Here is a 19430-nt window from a genome sequence, read left to right on the forward strand (position 1 = left end):
TGAACTTTAACCTGCGCCTTTGGAAATTCCTGCCTTGATTTACATGTTGAATCTGGAATGTGCGTGACAGGATACAGGAACTAGATGAGAGAAATTATGGTTCCAAGGAAAATCTGATGAGTTTTTGGAGATCCAAATAAGACATTGGCTGAGAAGAGTATCTGCCTGCCCTGCTGTGAGGCAAAGATTAAAGAGAAGTGGTTTGTGCTGTTTGAACAACCTGTGCTACTGGCCCAAAGCCAAGAGCAGTAGACAGGCCTGAGTGACACCGACAGAGACCTGAAGAGGGGAACACTTCTGGGCTGGGTGGATGGAGGAAGTGCCGTGTGTTGACCCTGCTTCTCTCCCTGTTCCTTGGCAGTTCAGCCACCTGGCCGTCTGGGGAAGCATGCTGCTCTGGCTGGTGTTCTTCGGGGTGTACTCGGCCATCTGGCCCACGTTCCCCATCGCGCCCGACATGCTGGGGCAGGTCAGTACCAGCGCCTGGCTCGGGGACAGCGGCCAGCACGGCGCCCTGCTGTCCCCGCGCTGCCGCCTCCCGCTTCCTCAGCGCTCACAGGCTGCTCTAGCCAGAGTGCTTGGGCTTTGTTTTAACCTTTTCGTAATCCCTGTATTTGTTTGGCTTCGTCTCCTCATGAGAAGAGCTCTCCTTGTCCCTCAAAACTGACATCATCCATGATTACATGCACTGGGGGTACTGCATGACTATTCCCAATTCGCTGTGATGGCAGTGGGACTGGCTCTTTTGTTAGTGTCTGGTCCTGGCAAGATTTTGTGTGTTTGACAAAATGTCATGTTTGGTTTGGGATCTCATTTTGTCATGGGTTTGTTCTTTTCCATATGTTTCGTTTCGTATTGTTGCTTTTTACCTTCATTCATTCTAAATAAACAGAATTTCCTTGAGAATAGAATGAGATGGTCAGAAGCAGAAGGAGAGCTGATACGTTGCTGATTTTGGTATTGGAGGAATTCTGGATTTGTTCCTTCCATGTCAGCTGAGCTCCAGGTGGTAATTTTTTCCCTTCAGTGTCATTAATTCAATTTGAGAGAAGATCGAATAGCAGGCCTGTCAGAATCACTCAAGAGACTCGTGCATATTTAAAATAGGGGAATAGCAATTAACAGTCTTAACAATTATGGATTTTGTAATTGTATGGTAAAAAGTTATTTTGTAGAGGTGGAGCTGCTTTCAGATTTACCTGAAAAATGTATTGGGTTATAAGTTTAGACTTGAATGCAAAGATGTGATACAGAAAGAAGAAAAGCTATCGATCTAATTTCGAGAAATTATATTCTTTAGATTGCTACCCTTATGTACTAGAAAATCATCATAGAAAAGTCAAGTGTTGGCAAGCCAATTAGATTTTTGAGATTACTCCCATGTTTGTATTCAACAAGAGCAGTCAGGCATGATTTTGTTGCTGTTCTGGCTTAATACATATTTTATTATTATACTCAAATAATAAAACACTGAGGATAATGGAGGCTATGATACATTTTCATGGACAGATTTTTACAGCGGAGACTGACAGCTGACAGGCTGGGATGAGCAGGTGAGTGATTGACAGACAAAGCCTCAGTCCTCTGGGAGTATTGCATGGTGATCTTGGCATGTTTCACAGCACACACAGCATCAGTAGCTCTAACTCATATTTTCGTATATTGGGCGGGATTTTGACTTCAATGTCAGCAGAGTCGAGAACAGCTTGTCCTCCACAGCAGACTTTAATGCTGCCATTAACATGTCAGCCTTCTAAAATGTAGACAATATGGTGAAATGTTGCTTCACACACAAGGGGCCAAACTATGGGCTTTAGCTTGCTGTTGCCTTTTTTTTCCCAAAAGTGACTCTTATTTTTTATTGCAACTTAAGCAAAATTCATGTTGTGCTGGTCATCAACATTTGCTGCAGCATATAAAACCACAGGTCTTGGAACAAAACCTTCATATTAATAAGGCTTTGGTTTTTCTTGACTATGTTTTTAGAAAGTGTTTGTATGTAACCTTTGGTTTTATGCTATGATTTTCTGACATTACGACTTGAGAAGTGGTACTAATATCTTGCCAAGATGAAAATAATCTGTTCTCCTTTTTTTTTTTTTTTTAATGGAGAACACATTTACCTTGGCTGGTAGAGTATCCTGTCCAATACTTGTGGAGCTGTGTACCTGGATCAGTAATTTTCAATCTAAAATGTTAAGGATACGTGATCATTCTAGAGAGATGATTTTTGAATTCAAGCAGTCAGAAATAAGCTGTTTTATGGCTTTCAGTATGTGCTAGAGGGGATCAATATCATTCTACCAGTTTTCTTGTATTTTTGAGAGGAAGAGCAGCTGTTGAAAAGTGTGCGGTTTTTTCTTTTATTTTTTTTCACTTTTATCCTTTTGTAAAATCAAGGAAAGCTCCCAAGGTGAAGGGAGCTTGTTTACCACTCGCATTAACTCCCACAGAGTCTCTTGAGTAATCGGTTGCTGTCATGAAACCAGCTCATGGTGAAATGAGCTGGGACTGTGTTAGGCTCTAGTCAGTAAAATGAGTTGCCTTGCTGCCTAGACTTTAACAATTTCTTTACTCTTGCTGTATTCTTTTGTTCATTTATAAATAAAAAGGTGTCTTAAAAGTGTTGTTCTTGTTTCGGGTCTTCCTAGTGTGTTTATCTTCAAATACACTGAACTCCAGGATATTTTAGATCCTCATACTATGCAAATCTAATAGCATTTGAAGGAAGCTGATTTTAGCTGGAATAGTCATTAGCATTTGTGCCAGCCAGGACTTTGTGCCATCAGTAGAAGGCACAGGAGGTGCAAAACATTTTATTGTGTTGTTTCACCAAATGTCGGCGTGAAGCCTAGCAGACTTCAAATATGTGATGCTTTGTTTCTGCTGGGGTTTGTTAAACTGTTTGCACTAAGTATTTCTTTCTCTTGTCCATAATATCTTGAGCATTTTCACAGGGATATAATACCATTCTTCCTCCTCGGGGGCAAAGGAAAGCGACTTACTTATTCTCTCTCATCAGAGTGAACAAATTTCTTCTGTTTCCACGACAATATTAATAATGGAATACATGTGACATATTAAGACAAAGCCATGATTAAAATCTCAATAGTCTTTAATAGAAATCTTCCAATAGTATACATCTGATACTTTGGGAAAAAACTCTTTCTGCTTTGGGGGAACCTTTTCGGACACACAATTTCTCTTCAATAGTATCAGAAATAATAATATAAGAATAATGTAAGAAAACTCTCTGGTAGCTTTCTTGGCTTTCCTGAATTTCTGTATATTTTCAAGTGAATTTTTAAAAATATATTTACGAGAACAGTGACACTGAGAAGAGTTGGTGCCTCTTTTTTTGTTTTGCCAAAGACAAAAAATGACAAAAGCCAAGATGCTTTAATGGGAACTGATTGCTTTTGAATGGTCACTTCACTTCCAGATGACAGTATTTTGTACAATATGAGTCCTTTCCCACCTTTTGGGTAGTTATGACTTACCACTGCAAATTTTTAAAGCAAGTAGATGTTTGTGTTTTTAAAAAGAACCATCTAGTTTGATACTCATTAACTGGAAGAAGTGATACAGAAATGTGGCACTCTGAGGATGTGAGCTCCTATTTAATTAGCATGTCCCTGAACTTACAGGGCTTGTAGCTTATAACCCGGTGGTGTTTTGTGGATGAGCACATTAGCCACAGTCCTGCCCTCATGCAGTCTTGGCTATTTTATTTGTTTGCCTGGGGACGGAGATTTGATGTCCTGAAGGGAACAGTGAGTGCTAACCTTTGTGCTTTTTTCTTCTATGAATCATACATATGGTGCAAGAAATATGCTGCTAATGCTCTGTTCTTGTATTGATTTCTTCATTGGAACTGAAGCATACTTTGGGTTCATGGGAATAATATTGCACTGTATGGAATTGAAGTCTGTATGCAGGTATTCCCACCTCCACACATGTCTAAATACCTGTACCTTAAAGCATGCATATGTGTACAAGAGGATGCTTTGAAAGTGATCATGCTTTGAGTCTTGATCTAGGTATTATCTAAGATTAAAAAAAACAGGAATCTTCTTTCCCCACCTTGAGCTGAAATTTTTAGTGTTTTAAGGGAGAGTAGGGTTGGCAGGAAAAGGAGTATTCCTATCACCCCTCTGAAGCATCTGCTTGTTCATGATGAAAGAACTACTACATAGCTGTGGTTTCTTTCTTCCAGTTTATTTACCTTAATATGTGTTGGTTTTTGTGTCTGCCTCATTAGTTGTTGTTACCATTAAGGAAATACCTTTAGAAAGATGAGTATCAGTCTCATGGTTTCTGCCTGAAGGACAGGGGTTTTAATCTGGTTTTGAGAGAGACGTGCTGTGGTTATTTTAAAGTGCAGATTGGTGTTTCTAATTTTTTAGACTTCTGCTTTATGCTGTATGTGGTCATGTTAGGGAACTAAGGTTTAACAATCATCTTGATCTTAGGATGTCATTAGAAGGCTCATCTCATCAAAACCTCATGGCTGGAGGTTTTGAAATTGGGGCTGCTGCACTTCCCAGTTACCCTTATACAGCTGCATTTGAGAGAAGACTTCTTGAATCACAGTCCAAATAATTTTGCCACCAGCATAGCTGAAACAGCTCCATGTAAGAGCCGCTTTCATAGATGTAATTGCAGGTGTGCTTTTGTTTTCCAGTGCTCTGCACATCCTTGACAGAAGATACTTATTTCTTGTCCAGTTGACCTGTCAGATTCTTGCTAGGTTATTTGTCTGCTTATGAAGACTTTTCAAGAAGCTGCACACAGAGTTTACCCGGATTAAAGGTGTTTTTTAAAAGATCCCAGTAATGGAGATCTCTGGTTGACCCCATGTAATGTGACAGTAGCAGGACTTGCTTGTTTTAATGGCTTGTCAAGAAGACATCTGTGCCTTTTTTAGCAAAGCTTCCATTCATTTGTGTGTATGGCATTAGCAAGATGGGCTTGCCTTGACTATTGCACTGTTGTTGGCTTTTGAGGGAGGGAGGTGATGCAGATAAAGGGTGTGATGGACTCAGGTTGCACGGTTGGTTTTGTAGTTGGCTTTCGATCTGAAACTCTCTGAGGTCTTGCTGATTGAGTTCTTACCAAAGCATGTGAGAAAACTTCATGGTTTTCAAGACTTGGAAACAACACAAAACACCCCCCAAAAATCCTGGAGGCAAGATAATAATCATTATTGCGGTGTAATAAACAGGTTTCACATTACTGCCCTTCCAAATCCACACTGCAAAGCTGACAGCTTAATGTACATTTTTGTGTTTTCCAGAATACTTTCGTCTTACTCTCTACATTTGAATTGTTTTCCAGAGGTCTCGGTTGTTGTTCTCTCTGGCTTCTCATGTTTCTACAGTTACAGTTTCTACAGTTTGGTGCTAGTTAGAAAATTGGCTGTTCTGATTGTGGTTTGTTTGTCTGCAATCAGTTGCACATTACATTGTGGTGTCAATGTTTTGGTTGGTGAAAATGCTTCATCCAGCTGTTATGTGCAAATCAGACTTCGCCTGCAGATTGAGGTCCTTAATGCCTGCTGATCATGTTTGTTTTTGTTATTATGCACAGAGGTCTCCGTGGCACTTTATGTGGTTTTGGAACATTTTCTGCAGTTTTGGACTAGGCTCTGAGCGGAAAAATTAGACTAACGAAGCATGCATGTATTTTTAAGCATCTGTTGAAGGAGTGGGTTTGTTGTTTTTATGAGCCACACATGGCTTTCAGAAATTAATCTCTCACTTCTAGATCTCTGGCATTGTGTTGTACTATGTCATACACCACAAAGATGAAAAAAATGGAGATAAATTAATATTTTTATAAGTCGTGAATGTGAAACTAATATATTAAGTATGCTTATTTTATGCAGGCTAATCCCCCAAAACATGCCCCTTTACCTGTTTGGCAACTTTGACACAAACCTGTTCTAAATACTTCTAAAAGATGTCCCAGACTTAATTTCTCCTTAGGAAATATTTTACAAAGGCTTTAAACCGGGACTGTATATGCAGCTGTGCCCAGCACTGTGCTGGCATTTCCTATACAGAGCCATGTGAAAATAGTGTTAAGCCAGAAGCATAAATACTTGTTCAGGTTTGGGAACTGGCAGTGCAGAGTAAGGCAGTCAGCTGGCTTCAAACTTCTCCAAAGTGTTCACGTGCTTCACTTCTTGGTTCCTGCTCAGCAGAAGAGCTGTGGCTAGCAGGTGAGTGCGTTAGATGGGGGAGCAATAGGAAAGGGAGTGGCTGTGAATGGTTACCTGCAGCTTGTACAGATGGTGCAGAGGTGGTCAGCTGTTTTTTCTTCAGTGTTGGGGTGTAACCTGGGACTCTGTCCATGCTGTCTGGTCAATGCTGGTTTGAAGATCAGGTAGCTTTAACAAGTGTAAATGCTGCTCAGTAGCTTAAATAAAAATACAGGGCATTTACACTTTTGTGCAATTGCCTGTTATCCTGATTTATTGGTTTTGGAGTGGGGAAAAGCAGTGTCCAGGACCAAGCTCCTTCACTCAGGATGGAATTACCATTCTGTAGTAATGGACTATGCTTCAGAAGTTGCATCTTTTCTCAATTTGGAGTTCAGCGTTGCTTCACAGCCCTCAAAATTCTCCCAAATAGCTTTATTCATATATTTAGAAGCAGCAAAGCCTTGTTGCAAGTTCGTGGAAAGATGTTTGGAAGATCTCCTATTCCGTACTTTCTCAATTAGAAACAGCTGCCTTTTAAATATACAAGAGCAGCTACTGTATTGTACCAGAGGCAGTGTTTACTAATACTCATGTCTACAAGAAAAGTCTGTGTTTTGAGCCCCGTTGACAACCAAGGACAAACTAAGAACGTATGCCTTGTCTCCTGGATCAGAGCATTCCTGATGTAGGCTGTGTTCTGCATTAAAAACTTAAGGATGAAAACCAAGCAGCTCTACAGTGTGGGTTTGTCATGTATGACAAGGGTTTGTGTGCATCTCAGTAAAAGAGAAAGCTGTTCTTTTGTTGGAAAAGGGGAAGGCAGCCAAGCAGTTTTTATGCCTCTCATGGAGCAGCTCCGGGTCTCTGCGGCATCTTTTGCAGATGAAGTTTGTAGGTTGGCAGTGTGCTGGGCAGGCTGGGCTGCAGCAGCACGAGAGGCTTGGTAGCCAGGAGGTGTGGGTCAGCCTCAGCAGGTGGTCACTGCTGAGCACTGCTCTGCCAGGTGTGCAAACCAGATGCATTTCCAGCTGCTGTGAAGGCATCAAGCAATATCCTGTTCCTGTGTGGATGTTGCTGCCTAAACAATCTAGCACGATGAGGAAGGTGATGGCAGAGAGGGTGTGAAAGCAGACCAGCATGCTGCCATTCCCATAATCAATAGGACAGAAACAAAGGAAGGTGGCAAGGTAATTGTTGAGAGAAGATGGTTTTTAAAAGTGTGTTTAAACTTACAGCAATGAAGCTGTGAATCCTTTAGAAAGTAAGAGGAGCAGCAGTGGGGTCTATTCCAGAGGGCAGGTCTCTGTGAGTTGGAATTAGTGGTTTTATGGCTTGCTTTCGTCACACTTAAGTCACTTGGTTTTCTAATGAATGCAGGGAAGCCCAGATAGCAGATATTTGGGGTTTGGCTGGGATATTGTTTTTACCTTGTTCCTTGGGGACAGAAGGGTCATGTTATGTTTTTATTTGAATTTACATATTATAAAGGGGTTTTGTTTGCGGAAGATTCTTTGTTTGTTTAGCTGAATTTGTGCTCTGTGCCACTGTTTCTCTCCTTCACTAGCGGATTTCATTTTTGTAAGAGACAAGCGTAACCATGTCACATGGGGAAATATTTCCAGATCGATTTGAAACATACCTTTATTCCCTTTCCTCCCTGAAGTCTATGTTTCATGAGATCATTTTTTTCCCCCAATTGTATTATGTCAAAATTTGATCCAAAAAGCCCTGAGGAGTAGAAATGATCTCTCTTATATTGTTCTAAGGCAAGCATAGGTACACAGGCTTCAGGGGCAGTGAGGCTGGAAGGAGTACAGCCCTTCCGAGTGCCCTGGCTGCTGGTGTGGGTCAGCCACAACAGCCTGGCCCCCATGGCTTTCCTGGTAACTCAAGAGCTGACAGCAACAATGGTATCTCATGCTGTCTCTTTATTGGCAGATGTGGCAGGCAAAAAGCAACTGCATGCAGCCACTTCTGAGAGTGCCTTCGGGGTTTTCAGTCTGTGCGGGAAGTCAAACTGCACCCATTTGCTTGTGGAGTGTAATTCCTCATTTGGGTATTTGCAGCACTTGAGCTGTTGTTTTTATACCTGTACTCTTGTCAGAAGGTGTAGGAAGGAGTGTCTCCAGAGAGCTGTGTTTTCTTTGCATTCAATAGGATTGCTGGGAGAAAAGGTCAGAATTCTCCAGGTGCTGTCCATAATATAAAGTATGGAGGGGTCGGCTATGTTTACATGTGCCACCGCTGGTCTCTGTAGCATAAAACCCAGCAATGGTGCCTCTCAGTAGGATGGTGTTGGAAAACAAGTTTCTTTCACTATTAGGAGCTGCAGCCTCTTGCTGAGCATCTTGCAGAGCTACATCTTGCAGCTCTGGACACATCTCCCCTTTCTGAGATATGACTAAGATAAGACAATTTCATGCTTATGGTAGAGTCAGCAAGCCAGTGCAGAGAAACCTTGGACGGTAGTGTTGTCACACACAAAAAAGGTTAAGCAAGTAGAAACATTCTTTCTCTGTACCATGGAGCGCTGTATGGTGGATGCTGGGTGAGGATTCAGTACAGTGGCTGAAATGTAGAATGAAAGTTGGACCCAACATGGCTTTTCTGTTTTCAGTAAATTATCCTAAATGAAAGGTGTCAAACAGCATTTCTCTGCAAGTACTACTTACCACTTCTTACCCTGTTCAGTATCTGGGAGCTGGCAGTTCCTTTCAAAAGAAATGAGCTAGAACAATATTATATGCAAACTTTCTTTCATCATCCCATTCTCATTTGGATTGAAATTGTTTGTTTCTCAGAAGATTTCTGAGAAGGAAAAGGATGAACACCTACCAGCCATCAGATCCTCCTGTAATAAGCTGTGAGCTGCACCCAGTACTGAGCAAAGAACATGCTGAGGGAATGAGAGTTTCCACACCATAGTCAATTCATTGCTTGCTGTTGCATGGGTGTGCAAAATGTGTGAGTGTCTCATAGAGAAGATGCAATGGTTGTCAGAGTGTCATTTTATATTTTACAAAAAATGGCTGTCACCTTTGCAAGGACCTCTTTTGTGCAATGATTTGGAGTAGGCATCTGTTCTAGTAATATCTAAAATATCTAAAGGGTTTTCTTTTGGCAGTTCATCATTAGTACTCTGGTTCCAGTATGTTGGCATGTTAGCTAAGCAGCATGTTATCCAGCAGTGTGTGTACATTCAGTAGAACCACCAGTGTTAGACATTTTATTTTCAGCTATAGAGTGATCTTGTTGTGGGGTTCTGAAAGAATTTGTATGAAAGATATACCAAAAGGGATATTTTTAGGCTAATTCTATTTCAGAGACGCATGAAAAGTAATTGCTTCAAGCTTTGCTTCAAAAGGAGCTGCATTCAGGCAAAGCCTTTCCCAATTCAAGTGAAGTTTGTCCACTCTGAAAGAGAAATCAGAGGAATTTCTTTGATAATTTTACTCAGTTGACTTTTATTATGCTACTGTAAAATTGGATATATATATAACAAGAAATTTTAAAACACGGAGGAGGGAGAAGTGAATATATGGAATAACCAGACAGGTATCTGGTGGGGAGCAGAACAACTGAAAATAAGGCTCTGTCAATCAGCTACTTGTACAAAGTGCTGTTATTTGGGGCTAGGCAAAAATCTCATTTAGCTGATGGGTCTCAGTGTTACTGTTCATTCAGAACAGATGGGAAGAGCAGTTGAACTCGAATCACTGGCATCCTCACACAGACCAAAAGCATATGAAAGGCAGCCACAAAATGCAAAATGTTTTCCAAGGACCCAATGAAAGTTTAGTGACAAGTGTATTTGATTTTGGCCGTGTGTAAGGAAGAAAATGTTAATGAGGAGCATGGAATTATATTGAAATTTTGGAAATGGCCAAAGAGGGAACTGAGAGGGAGCTTCTAAGTAAAATTACTGAATTTGGAGTTAGATCTGTGAAGAGTGGGTGTGGCCTAGTCTCCTGATGTTAAAAGTCAGAAAAATAAGTGTCTGTCAGCTTTTTCTGTGCAAGCTAGCAGAATTGTTTAAAGCCATATTTAGTCTGCATCAGCTTCCAGTGAAAGTGGCCTGCAAGCACTCAAGTTTATCTGAGTACTGTCACAGGCAAGACAAAGTAAATGACAGCCTCTAGTGGACCTGAATACTATAGTTTATTTCAGGACCAGAGAGATTAATGCTTCTACTCTAATTATTCTAATTAGAATTCTCCTCCTACAGTATGATGTTCCCTAGGTCTCAACTTCTCATCCCTGCAGGGAGGTCACTGCTGGCCTGGAAAGCTGGGTTGGTTCTTGCTGTGCCGCTACTGTCAGTGCTGGCCACCTGCAAGTGTTACTGGTGAAGGTCCCTGGCCATAATCCAGCATTCATGTTTATGTAAGTCCCTGTTCTCTGGGATCTTCTGCCACTTCCAGGAGCTTTCCTGCAGCCAACATTTTCACCGTCCTCTTTCCAGGTATTCTGCCCTGTATTTTTCTTGAGATGGTCACTTTTTTTCACGGACCCTTATTTGTGGCATTTAGAACATCAAATACCTGATATTCCTCATATGAATAGTCTATATGCAGAAGCACAGCATTATGATCAGCCTTGCAATTGGGCATAGTGTCTCCTCTCTTTTAGTTAGGAATTCAGGACATACCCCTTCTGTTTAGTCCAAATGTTACCAAAATTTGCAGTCTGTGCAAGTTGCAGCTAGAGCAGGCTTCTGCTTGATTGTTCAAAATTTCAATTTTTGAAAGACACTGAAAGTTGTACACACACCATGCCCCAGTTCTTTGCTGCCATCAAGCTTTAATGGAATTATAAAGTCATTGAGGTTGGGAAAGACCTCTAAGGTTGTCAAGTCCAACCATTAACCCAGCACTGCCAAGTGTCCCCAGGTGCACATCTGCATGTCATTTAAATACCTTCAGGCATGGTGACTCCATCCCTTCCCTGGATAGCGTGTTCCAATGCCTGAGGACCCTTTCAGTGAAAAAGCTTGTTCTAATATCCAATCCGAACCTCCCTTAACAGAACTTGAGGCCATTTCCATTTGTTCTTATCACTTTTTATCTGGGGTGAGGACTGACCCCACCTGGCTATAAGCTCATTTTGGGTAGCTGTAGAGAGCATTAAGGTCCTCCTTTTCCCTAGGCTAAACACCCCCAGCTCCCTCAGGTGTTCCTTATGATGCTTGTGCTCCAGCCCCTTGCCCAGCTCCGTTGCCCTTCCCTGGACACGCTCCAGCCCCTCAATGTCTCTCTTGCAGTGAGGGGCCCAGAGCTGAGCACAGCATTGGAGCTGTGGCCTCAGCAGTGCTGGGCACAGGGGGACGGTCACTGCCCTGCTCCTGCTGGCCACACCCTGCCTGATCCAGGCCAGGATGCCACTGCCCTTCTGGGCCACCTGGCACACCCTGGATCATGTTCAGCTGCTGTTTGCCAGCACCCCCAGGTCCTTTTCTGCTTGGCAGCTTTCCAGACACTGGCCTTGGCCTACAGTGCTGCCTGGGCTTGTTGTGACTCAAGTGCAGGATCTAGCACTTGGCCTCGTTAAACCTCATACAGCTGGCCTCAGCCCATGGATCCATGCTGTCCAGGTCCCTCTGGAGAGCCTTCCTGCCCTCCAGCTTGGTGTCAATTGCACTTGACCCCCTCATCCAGATAATTGAGAAGATATTAAATGTGATTGGCCCCAATACTGAGCCTTAGGGAACATGACTGGTGACCAGCCACCAGTGGATTTAACTCCATTCCCCATCACTTTCTTGTCACAGCCATCCAGCCAGATTTTTACCCAGGAAGCAGTGTAAACTTCCAAGCCATGAGCAGTCAGTTTCTCCAGGAGGATGGTATGGGAATTGGTGTCAAAGGCTGTACTGAAGTCCAAACAGACAAGGTCCACAGCCTTTCCTTCTTCCACTAAGCAGGTCACCTAGACTGTTTCCTCTGTATTGTATTTCAATAGACATTTAGTGAATTGAACTCCTCCACAATAACAAGGGCCAGTGATCATGAGACTTCTCCCAGCTGCTTATGGAATATTTTTGCTGCCCCTTTATCTTGTTGGGTGCTCTATAATAGATTTGGCCAGGACATTTGGCTTGTTGACCTTTCCCCTGATTCCTACACCTAAACCCTCAACCCTGTCATCACTATCATCAAGCTCTAGATACTCATAAGGCTCCCTGACATACAAGGTTACCCCACCACCTGACCTTCCCTGCCCGTCCCATCTGAAGAGGTTCTACTCACTGCAGCGCTCCAGCTGTGTGAGTCATCCTACCCTGTTCCCATTAGTGCATGATTGGCTTTCCTCCTCTGCAGTGGTTTCCAGCTCCTCCTCTTTGTTGCCTATGCTGTGGGCGTTGGAGTAAATCCATTTCTGTTGGGCTTTTTTGGGAAGAAGCCCTAATTCCTACATGACCATACTCAGGAACTTCCACAGTTTCTGACACATTGGTAACCCTTGCATCTTTGCTGCTGCATGGATCTCCCTCCCCTACCTCCACTGAGACATCAGACCAAAGAATCTCACACCATCCCTTATGGAGCACCACCCCCAGGCTTATATCTGGTGAGCCTGGTTTTATCCCTTTCACCCTTCAGGTCTAGTTTGAAGCTCTTTCAGTGACATCTGCTAATTCTTGTGCAAAGATCCTTTTCCCCCTGTGAGACAGGTGGACCCTGTCTGTTGCCAGCCATGTCCTTGTGAATGTTGCTGATTAGGTGCTGGTGTAGCAAATCTATGTATCACTAAAGATTTTATTCATTTTCTCTTAACACTTTTCCAGTAGAAGTATATGGCTTTTGTTCTAAGCTTTTCAAGCCTCATGTGTTTCATACAGTGTGTGAGAGATGCATTCTATACAGGGTGATAATATAGGGGAGAATGAACTTCAGTAGTCACATGGATGTGAATGTTTGGACATTTCTGGGCTCTGTCTGTGCCATAACATATTGAAAACACTGCTTTGGTCTGGTTAGCAGCATAAGAGCAGCTTTCCTGTATGTGATGTGTCCATACAGTGCCTAAAGGGCCTCTTAACAGTGCTGTGGGTGCAGAATTTCAGATTTCTGAAGACGGAAATGGGCTGGAGACACCTGTAGAAATGCCTTACTAAATATAGCGTGTGAACATTAACGACTGGAGATATGTTGTAGCATCAGCTGCTCTCATCTGTTGCATCAGAGCTCTTTGCAAGGCTGGGTCTTTGAGTGATTAAATGTCGAAGTCTGTTGCTAAACAGAAAAACTTGGAGTGAACAGAGCAAATAAGTTCAATCTAGCCTTCTGGATACTCATTAAGGTGATCCTGGGCTTTCCACAAACCAGGCTGTAAGCAGGTATGTATATATTTATCAGCCTGAATGTGTCTGCAGTTCCTTTTTTACACCAGGATCACTTTAGATACTGCTTTAAGACAGACTACAAGAGGGGTTGTGTGAGAGAAAGAAATGTCAAGAGGGGCAAAGAGAAACAAGAGCTGTGGAGGACATTGCCTGAGTTATATTATGCTCATTAATTCAATTTGAGGCAGGAATGTGTGTAAATAAACCCTGGCAGCTGCAGCAGCTCTCATTTCTGCAGGGCTTTGGCAGGAATGCAGGGGCCAATGGATATGAAATCCTGGCTCTCTTTTGAGAAATTGCAGGCAGACAGCTCTGCAGCCAGAAGAAAGAACAATCTAAGATTTACTGAGAAGACGTAATCACTTTAAGCAGACTTGAAGAGTGTGGAGTTTCAGACATGCAGATTTGGAGGTAAAATTAGTGCAGACAAAAACTAAGTCATTGGAAAACCATGGGGCTTACCTAATTCTCCTGGGTTAATGGCATTATTCATGTTCCAAATATTCAGCCTCAAAATGGAGCAGGAAAACTGTAGCTGTAACATTAGTTGTCTTCAGAGTAACATGAGTCTGGATATTCACCAGCAATTTTCTGCAGGTAGTGTAGCTGTGTGTGCCATGTACTGAAAGTCAGATGTGCTGACCACGTTAAGTGAACTGGCTTGTGTCCCAGGGAGTTTAGTCTTTGGTGCTCTGTCTGATTCTGGATCCCCAGGAGTGCCTGGAAGAGCATTCCCATCACTTCACATGGTCCAAGAATGTGCATTCCCCCTGCTCCCCCACCAAAACATTCAGAGGACAGATCCCTGTCTGGGATGGGCTCTGCAGAGCTCAGAATGGACAGAAGGATGGTTCTGCAACAGTTAACAAGCAATGCTGGATTTTCAGATCAGTGGATTTTTCAGCTCTGTTTTTTTTAAGTGGTATTAGTTGCTATTTTGCTGAAACCTATTTGAATATGAGCTTGATATATCAGCTACATTAAAAAAAAAAAATTAAAAAGCAAAAAAACCCAACCAAACAATGTGAACAGTCTGTGACCAAAGGAGAATCCTTGGTTTTGCTGGCTTTAATCTAGAAGTTTAAATGACAATGTCACCCAAAGCCAAAGCAGTTTTAAAGGCAGAGATGCATGTTTTAATGGCAGTATTAGAGGTAACTATTAATTGATTTTAATTTTACCAGATACTTAAAACCTGGCAGTTTCTTTATTGATCTGTAAAAAAGCAAGATTTTTTTCCTCAAATGGAAACCAGCTTCTAGGATAGGTCTTCTTTGTAATCTCAATTCCATTGTCTTCAAATATTTGCCTATCAGAAAATTTAATTTTGTTTAAAGTGTGCTGGCAAAGGAGTTTGTGTGAAAACAAGGTCTAGTAAGGGCAGAGCTATAGAGCAAAAGCTGCAAATGGAAGAACTTGATCTTTGCAATAAAAATAATAATGCTTAGTATTTGAATGTTCATTGGGTTTTAGAATAGCTGCTTTGCTTTGCACGTTGGATAAATTAGTGCAAACAAAGGTAACGATGTATTTAATTGTAACTCTTTTTATGTAACAAAGTTTTTAATAACACTTTCAAAATACGTTTCCTAAATAGCACTTTGAAATATTTATGTACTGTGACTCCACCACTGTCTTTTTCTGTAGTACAGGCACCTATGTCTGGCAGATGATAAGCCAGGAGGCATCCAGGGGTGTCACAAACAATCAGATTAATTATTCAGATTCTGAACTGGCAGCTATTTTGTTAAATAGCTGTGTCTCTGTAGCAGAAGCAGAGCTACATGCAATACATTGACATTGTAAGGTTTTTTTACTGCTCTTCAAGGGAATCCATGAACAGACCAGAGGTTTTGTGCCTTTGAATTTGGAGGGTACTGATGGACATTTGGAAATACAGGTCATAGAAACAGGGAACTGGAAAAAGGCAGCCCAACAGTCAAGCAAGGATAGATCCCCTCATACATAACGCTGGCATTAATTTTGTTGAAAGTAGTAACATGCAGAAGTTCACTGGTTTTTCAGAGAGTTTCATTATAAGCTTGTCATAAATCTGTTTCTTTTACTGTGGAAAGTATCTGCTGGAGAAGCAGTGGTCAAAACTCAGGGCAAACTGCTGAGACACTTAGTATCTTGTTTTATTCTCCTCTCTATTTTAAGCTGTTGTTTACATCCAGTGTTGTTATTGCCTCTTTCAGCCCGGCTCACCCTTGACACTGCTAGCTTCAAACATCATCTAATGTGTGATTTAGCAATAGAAGGGCAGCAAGATCTGCTCACACCTGATGTCTTTCAATAGCTGCCTCTGGGTCAGTAGCCTCTGGCTGGCTTTGCCATTCTTGAGAAACTTGAATTTTAATCATTTTCTCCTGTCAAGAGCAGCATAAGGCACACTCTTTCATCAGTTTCAGTACAGTGAGTCTGAGCACACATGTCCAAGTCCCCTGGAAGTCTCTGCTTGCTGCTAGTTTTGGCTGGAATAAAATCAGTTGTGATTTGTATTCTGCCTCTTGTGGGCTTCTCTGCTGATATACAGAGAGGCATCCAGTGTTTAAAATCTGCACACAGCACAGCCTCACTGACATGGTTGTTTTCTTCTTGCTTCTTTACCCACTGTTGCCCAGCACCCTGGTGTGTATCCCCACACAGGTACACCTGGATGCGGCCACAATCGTTTCAGGTCTCCAAGGCTGTCACCTTGCACCACAAGTTTTGTGTACATTTGGATGCATATGATACTTCAAACTTAATTTCTACTAACAAACCTGCATTGGTTTGTAGGTAAGATTTTCTCTTTGTTTCTCTCATGTCCTGGATTTACGCTGTTGTCTCTCTTGCCGCTCAGAGACAGATGAGGAGCAAGTGGCACTTCTGCAGTGTCAGGTTTGCCTCCTCCCTGGCTGGCTCCTCGCAGGGCCCCCGTGCTGTGCAGGGCTGGCAGCCACAGTCCTGCTCCCTGCTCACCCCTGGGCCCCTCACACCTGCTCTGAACCACCTCCAGCAGCATCCCATCCACTGCAAGCTGCTCCTGCACGCCAGACCGTGCACTGCTTTTTCCAGCAGAGCTTCAAAAGAGCAGAAGGGACTTGAGGGAGAAATTTTGTGAGCCATCCAGCAGTCGCAGCAGGGGATTGAAGGGCATTTTCCAAAGTGCCCTCAATTAATTAGTGTTGCTGTGGCTAAAAACTCACTGCAGCCCAGGTACAGCTTTGAGTGCTAGCACTGCAGGGAAGGCCCTGAAGAGTCATTTCAGCGAGTTCTTTGCTTTACATTTGATTCCTTCCTTTTTGCTTTTTCTTCCGGTGGGACTTAACTAGGACAGGAATCAGAGTCTGGCTGAAACAGAATTTATCACAGGAGAATACATTACTGAGTTAGAGCTCTTTCTCCGTGCTTAGCTACTGCTGGCCATTTGTGTAATCTCTTAAACAGTTTGGAAAGTTTTAAACTTTGTGCCAGAACTGAGCTATGAAATATAAAAAAATAGCTAGTGCTGTCCTAAACTGAAAAAAATCAATATGATAGTCAGAAGTGTGGCTGCACTGCTGTGCTTTGGTCAGCATGGTGACATAGAGAGCACTTCTTCACCACAGCTGTGCTCTGCAGTTAGGATTCAGCATTCCAAAGTCCAGTAAGCCTCCTGTTCTGCCTCCATGGTCTGCCTGTTTTGGGGGTTTTTATTTATTAAATCGGATATCCAAAGAGGTTTTCTCTGGGTGTATTTTTTCAAATGTGCAACTTTCTCCTTATATTGACCAGCATTTCAAATTAAGTGGTTTTTTTAGCAAGGCAGTGATGGGTTTGAAACCTGCCTTAAGGTTATAAAGTAAGAAGGTGAATTTGATAGCAGGGCATAAGGAAGAGATTCATCGATTCTTATTTTGGACATGGGACAATATGCTTTCTACTAGGTAGTGTTTTCATGTATGCCATTTAAAACACTTGATAGGGATATTTTAAATCAAATTAATCTATTAAGAATAGTTTTCATATCTACTAAAGAAAGTGGAGGCTTTTGTTGTTGGAGCCTAAGGCTAGAAGGCTGAGAGGATGGGAATGTTAGTATGTTGAAGTAATTATTGCTGTGATTTTATAGACTAATAGGTTGTGACCTTTCTTTGCCTCTCACTGGAAAGCTGGGAAGTTCCCCCTTTGCAGTAATCAAAATTTCCTATTGTTGAATTCTTATGGTGAAAATATCCCAAGTAGCTGTTAGCTTTCTTATAGAGTCAATCTTGTTTTGGGTTTAGCAGTGTCACTGTAAGGCTTGGGTGGGTTTTAATATGACTTTAATTCTACCATCAATGTATGCTTTACAATATGACTGCTACTGTAATTGCATGTTTTTCTTCAAACAAAAGCTTGCAGTGCTCTGTAATTTTTTTCATTACTTGGGTGCATGTGTCATGTTTGATAGTGCTACTTACTGTGCTGTGTGCAAGATGATATATTCCTTGAAGTCTTTTGGGGAGGTGTGGGGGTGTGGAATACAGTAACCATTCATACACACCAGTGTCTTGTGTCAGACTGAATACTAGAACATAGGATAATCGTGGAAGTGCGGTAATTTTTAAGCCTGTCTAAATTAGCTTTCTAGCTCACCACATCATCCCCTGAAGTCAAAGAAATAATGCAGTACAGAGCCACCATCTAAATTATTAAAATGTGTTCCTTGGAGAGGAGATATGTTCATATATAAGTCTAACTCAATAAAGATTTATTGGATTTTTTGATAGTAGGAACTGAGTAAATAGACAAGAACAGGGGAGATGGCGGGGGGAATTAGAGGGGGATGTATACCAGTGATGAGGTGGTGAAAAAGAAACCCATGTAATGAATAATATTTCTATTTAAGTAGTATATACATAACATTTTAATGACAGTATTGAAATACTGTACTTCAGCTGTATAATACTCTTAGGAACTTCACCAGTGCTAGTTCAAGGTCATTTTTTTTAACCTGACTGTGCCATTTCCCTTGAACTACTGCTGCAGTTTTGTCGTTTTCCCATCCATCTGTTGTTTATCCATTTGTTAGTGTTGATTTCCATGTATTCCTTTCCACTTTATTCAAGATATTTAAGGAAGGTGAAATCAAGATCTGATATAGCCACTCTATATTCTTTCTTGCCATATCCAGCATTATTGTCTGCTTCTGCTTTTTTCCAGCAGTTATGCCCTAAACACATTGTTTTCTGTGCCCCAAGTTTTTTTGTAGCCCATTACTCTCTTTTATTCCATGTTATTCATTTCATCTGACATTTTTCAAACCATACTGTACTACTACTTTCTCTTGTCCTTTTTTTTCCTATTGTTTGTTTATTCACTGTAATGTTGGTGACCCTTTTTGCAGTTTCCCCTTCTCTTCAACCAGAACCATCTTCTGTCCAGTTCTGTCATCTGCTTATCACAGGTCTTTAATTCTCAAGCCACTGGTTTTTTTTGGTCTCTGTTTTTTAACAATTTTGATCAGCATCTTTGTAGAAGCCACCACTTGTCCCAAGCTATCATGTTAGTGTCTTTCCACCTCAGTTCATATGGGAAAGAAACCTGATCACAAACAGCAAGTTGAAGTTATTCTTTAATTGTACAAGACGCTGCTGAGACAAAGTGAAGCAAGTCCCAAAAGAGTGTCCCAGCAGAACAGGAACAAAGTAAAAGACAGAGCAGAAGTTTCTTAACAACTATTAACTTTGAGTGTTTTTAAGCAGTAGTGTTTTTTGCTGTGTGAGAGGCAGATACTGCTGCCAGAGAGGCTGCGTTGGTAGCCCGGGGTCACAGATGCCATGCAACATCATGACAATGTTCCAGTTACACACTTGGATTCAGGAAAAGCAGTACAGTGGATTTTAAAAAATTATTTCTCTGTACTTAATTTCATAA

At 41.8% G+C, this 19430-nt stretch overlaps 1 protein-coding gene across 1 annotated transcript in view; it reads left to right on the forward strand.

The window, feature by feature from the left end:
- Window positions 1-19430, forward strand: part of ATP8A2 (ATPase phospholipid transporting 8A2) — a gene marked incomplete at its 3' end in the record, with an annotated part of 285167 nt that overhangs the window by 214335 nt on the left and 51402 nt on the right. Inside the window, exon 33 of the mRNA XM_084201014.1 lies at window positions 362-469. Coding sequence (XP_084057140.1) covers window positions 362-469 — 108 coding nt within the window. The remainder of the gene's footprint in view (window positions 1-361; window positions 470-19430) is intronic.

Source organism: Fringilla coelebs, assembly GCF_963513975.1.
Source record: "Fringilla coelebs genome assembly, chromosome: 2".
NCBI lineage: Eukaryota > Metazoa > Chordata > Aves > Passeriformes > Fringillidae > Fringilla > Fringilla coelebs.